We start from the raw sequence: 5000 nt of genomic DNA, 5'->3' as shown, positions 1-5000 counted from the left end.
CCTCGGTGGTTTGGTAGTCTGTCAAAAACGTGAAGTCTAATTAGAGAATATATGCGTTTAGAATATCCCCTCAGTGAGGGTTTATTTCTACATCATGAAAATTATACAACAGAACGATTTAATAACGTGAGAAATTACAGTTAATCAAGCTACTGTCATCGAGTACGCACACACACACACACACACACACACACACACACACACACACGTGTGTGTGGTATAACCACAAGATGGCAGAAGACACACGCAATTAGAAGTTCCGCTTTTTGGGCACCTGTATGAGTTAAACTGACAAACTGATTTTAGATTTCTTACAATACCCGCCTTTTGCCCTGACACAGTCTCTGTTTTGTGAGTTTTTGTTCTGATTTTAGTATACCGCAGGTACTCACTCAAGTAGGCCTACTCAAGTTTTATTTCCACAGCTTGGCCAGTGAAGTGTAAGTTTATTTTATTATTTTAATTTCGTCATGTGTACTTGTTTGTTATTCTCGTTGACTAATAAACAGACAGTACTGTAGGTGTCTGCCGGTGTGGACGGGTTTAATGGGGGTAACTTCAGGCTGGTGGAGCCGGTGACTCCACCTCTCTGTAATCACGTCTTGGTTATCTGACGGGCTGGTGCGTCACGTTAGTGGAGTTTGTCCTGTTGAGGAACACGGGTTGGTTCAGGAACACGGGTTGGTCCGCTCGGGTCTCTAATCTACACCAACGGGGATATCAACAATCGTTGCTTCGAATAAGCTTCCGTTTGTCTCGGTCCGGATCGGCCATGTGTCGGACGTGGACGTACCTGTTGAGTGTTGTCGGTGTGCTGGTCACACCAGGTGAGTCACGACATGGAGCCCACCTACGGGGTTTGTCTTACTACTTCCTGTTCGTCAACTCGAGTAGCAGAACACTCTCAAGAATGCGCCGCGATAAGCAGGTGGTTTAATAATAACAATAGTCCTATTGTACCGATATCACGCAGCGCAATTATGTGTTTATGGCCGTTAAACTAGGTTGTAAAAGTTACATTCTTGGTTGCACGAGCATGCACTGCAGCTAAATTCGTTTTTTAAAGCACCACCTGCGTGACATTTAGTTGCTCGTGTGTCGGCAGTGGTAAAACAGATGTTGGACACCTGCATACTCATATGGGCATTTACAGGAGAAGAATAAGTCCAAATGAGGACAGTGTTAAGCGTGAAAATGTTTGGTTCATGGGTTTGGATTCACACAAGAGGTTGAGAACCACAAACTCCCTGTTCAGGATTTCTAATACTGAGCTCAGAATATCTTCATATTGAATTGAGATTGTTTTATGGAGAAATCACCATGCGTGATATTGTAGAATTGTAATGTAAATGTAATTACACTATAGGTCCTCGGTTAGTTTGAATCAGTCTAAGTTATTCTAAAACAGAAGAACGGCTGTAATCCGCAGTGGAATGATGATACACTGTGTTGTGATTTCCTGAAGCAGTTTGTCAGTTATGCTCCACACAGGGTAATCAGGCTCTCTCCCTGAGACTGCAGGAGTGATGTTGTTCTGGATTGACCACTGGGTATATGTGAACATGTATTGTGTCAACACAGAGATTGAGCCTGAGATTGAGATTGTGTGTGTATGGGTTTGTGTGTGTGTGTGTGTGTGTGTGGGGGGGGGGGGGGGGGGGGTTTGTGTGTGTGTGTATGTGAATGGTATTTACTTGAAGGAAGTTCATGAATTTGCTTGTTTAGCTAAACTACTTATCTGGTTTATGGCCAGTGTGTTTAAATACATGACGTTATGGCATGTTTCCTTCCCTCTGAAGTGGTTAGTAGCCAGATTCAGTAGCCAGATTCAGTAGCCAGGCACAACTCCAGCTTTCATGAGCATCCAGACACTGGATCTGAAGCTCCAGGTTTGCAGTAGCTCCTCTGTTGTGGTATAGGGAAGGGGTTTGTTTTTCTAACGAGTCACAGACACATGGGTGTGTTCAAAATCTTGGGAGGGGCTTCAAAAGCGCCCGGGGCACATCTGGGTCACAGCTGCCCTGGTTATGTCACCCTGACCAGAGTGCGGAGCAGTGCTGTATCGGTTCCCCTGACGGCTGTGATGGGTGCTGAAGATTCTGTTGCCATTGCTGGTGGCAAAATCTACACCAACGCTACGTCACTGCTCCTTCCGTGTTGAAGGGTGCGTGTGGTGAGGGTTAGGGAGTGCATGTGGTGATCACTTTTAAGTTCTCAAGTGCCTTTACCTCTCAAACACTGTAACTCCATGTCAAAATAATGAAGCATGCTGTGTGAATATGTGGGGAAGACACCGTTTATCAGAATGAGACAAGAACCGCAGAGATCGTGGCAGTTAGAAAATGGGTTAAAAAACAAAAAGAAACGATGATAAATCCACCTGTGCGAGACGAGTGATAGACAGGTGGACTGTGTCAGACAGGTGTGTCTCTGCCGTTGGAACTTGAGCAAGAATCAGCTTGTGTCTGGGGGTGGATTTGGAAAACAAGTAGGAGTTGGCCACAGGCGCTCTGTGCTGGAGCGACGGCCTTGTGTTCCACACAAAGGAGGCGTTTCCCTCAAGACTAAGAAGTTCTTCTCAACACGCAAGACAACAAGAGCTGTTTAAACCTCGCAGGAGTAAAATGTGCTTCAATATGGGACAAGGTGGATGTCCTCTTTCTTTGCCTCCCGATACCTGTCCCTGTCCCTGTCCTTGTTGGATTATATGAGGGAGAGAGGAGGAGAGAGGAGAGGGGAGGACACAAGAGGAGAAGGGAGGAGAAAATAGAGGATGGGGGGAAAGGGGAGGCTTGCCAAGTTTATACCCAAGAAATGTCTGTGTGCTCGCTCTCTGTATCACACACACACACACACAGAAATATATCAGCCACCTTTATATATGTGAGTGTTCCGCATCTACTCTAAGCTTCTAGGGGTGTGTGTGGTTGGTGTGTGAAATTGCGTGTGAAATGTGGATTGTGTGTATTTCTTTGTGCAACATCATGTGCATTGTTTGCGGGTGGCTTGTTTCTGTGCACCCCAGGTGTGTACCCCGTGGTGGCGATGAAGGTCTCCGCTCCCAGGGACATGCAGGTGGTGAACGGGACAGAGGTCCAGCTGAAATGTAGCTTCATGTCCACCCAGCCGCTGTCTGAGAACACACTGTCTGTCTCCTGGACCTTCAGGCCATATGGCCAGACCACAGAGGAAACGGTGAGGGAGTGCGTGTGAGAGTGTGTATGGGCGTGTGAGAGTGTGTGTGGGCGTGTGAGAGTGTGCATGGGTGTGTGAGTGTGTGCGTGGGTGTTTTTCCAAAAATTTACTTAATGATGAAGTTTAATGATAAAATGGCAAAGATGTTTCTTGTTTGTTAGGGAGCTTAAGGCTAGGGTTAAATTTCAGGTTAGATTGGGAGAAACCGGCTTGTGAAGAGTGTGTAATGTGTGTGGTGTGGTGCAGTATTGTGGATTTGGGTCTCTTGTGACCCCCCCCCCCCCCCCCCATCTCTCCTGATCTCTTTCATTACTGTATTTACTTGCCTGCATGTGTGCCTGTTTGCGTGTGTGTTTGCCTGGATGCGTGTGCATGTGTGTATGCGTGTGTATGTTCTCCTTCCTGTGTCCAGGTCTGCTACTACCTAAAGGAGCCTTTCTTGCCTCCTAGTGGGCGATTCAAGGATCACGTCAGGTGGTCCGGGGACGTCCTGCAGAACGACGCCTCCATCACCCTGCAGGACGTGCAGTTCTCCTTTAACGGGACCTTCAGCTGCCAGGTGCGCAACCCGCCCGACGTCCACGGATTCGCCAGCGAGACTGTCTTGCAGGTCGTCCAATCAGGTGAGACTAGCAGCCTGGCCAGCCAATAAGATGCAACACGTGCCTTGCTAGTGATGTAGCTCATTTTTTCTCTGTTTGACTGGGTCGTGCACGCTAGCGGCTATGTGTCCCTGCTCACGGTGTCCCTGCTCACGGTGTCCCTGCTCACGGTGTCCCTGCTCACGGTGTCCCTGCTCTTCCAGGACAGATGTGGTGGAGGCGAAGGTGGAGGTGGAGATGTAGGTGTAGGTGGAGGTGGAGATGTACGTGAAGGTGGAGATGTAGGTGAAGGTGAAGGTGGAGATGTAGGTGGGGGTGTATGGGAAGGTGGAGTTGTAGGTGGAGATGTACGTGAAGGTCGAGATGTAGGTGGAGATGTATGTGAAGGTGGAGATGTAGGTGGAGGTGAAGGTGTATGTGAAGGTGGAGATGTAGGTGTATGTGAAGGTGGAGATGTAGGTGGAGGTGTATGTGAAGGTGGAGATGTATGTGAAGGTGGAGATGTAGGTGGAGGTGAAGGTCGAGATGTAGGTGGAGGTGTATGTGAAGGTGGAGATGTAGGTGGAGGTGAAGGTGTATGTGAAGTTGGAGATGTAGGTGGAGGTGTATGTGAAGGTGGAGATGTAGGGTGAAGGTGGAGATGTAGGGTGAAGGTGGAGACGTAGGTGGAGTTGGAGATGTAGGTGGAGGTGAAGGTGGAGATGTAGGTGGAGGTGGAGGTGAAAGTTAAGATGTAGGTGGAGGTGTATGTGAAGGTGGAGATGTAGGTGGAGATGTAGGTGGAGGGGGAGATGTAGGTGGATGTGGAGATGTAGGTGGAGGTGGAGATGTAGGTGGAGGTGAAGGTGAAGGTGGAGATGTAGGTGAAGGTGGAGATGTAGGTGGAGGTGGAGATGTAGGTGGAGGTGAAGGTGAAAGTGGAGATGTAGGTGGAGGTGGAGGTGAAGGTGAAAGTGGAGATGTAGGTGGAGGTGGAGATGTAGGTGGAGGTGGAGATGTAGGTGAAAGTGGAGGTGGAGGTGAAGGTGAAGGTGGAGATGTAGGTGAAGGTGGAGATGTAGGTGTAGGTGGAGGTGGAGGTGGAGGTGAAGGTGGAGGTGGAGGTGAAGGTGAAGGTGGAGATGTAGGTGAAGGTGAAGGTGGAGGTGGAGGTGAAGGTGGAGGTGGAGGTGAAGGTGGAGATGTAGGTGAAGGTGAAGGTGG

General features: G+C 48.6%; 1 protein-coding gene across 2 annotated transcripts in view; it reads left to right on the top strand.

The window, feature by feature from the left end:
• Positions 1-325: 325 nt before the first annotated feature.
• LOC143488761 (myelin protein zero-like protein 2) overlaps positions 326-5000 on the top strand; it is an 8290-nt gene continuing 3615 nt past the window's right edge. The window contains exons 1-3 of one of the 2 annotated variants that reach the window (XM_076987649.1): positions 326-440; positions 3026-3195; positions 3608-3818. In XM_076987649.1, the coding sequence (XP_076843764.1) occupies positions 3046-3195; positions 3608-3818 (361 nt within the window). In that variant the 5' untranslated portion in view covers positions 326-440; positions 3026-3045. Of the gene's footprint in view, positions 441-595; positions 828-3025; positions 3196-3607; positions 3819-5000 lie in introns of those variants that run through there. The other variant, XM_076987648.1, reaches the window with a different exon arrangement.

This window comes from Brachyhypopomus gauderio, unplaced genomic scaffold (genome assembly GCF_052324685.1).
Source record: "Brachyhypopomus gauderio isolate BG-103 unplaced genomic scaffold, BGAUD_0.2 sc54, whole genome shotgun sequence".
NCBI classification, from domain to species: Eukaryota; Metazoa; Chordata; class Actinopteri; order Gymnotiformes; family Hypopomidae; genus Brachyhypopomus; species Brachyhypopomus gauderio.
This window is presented reverse-complemented; position numbering and strand designations above follow the sequence as displayed.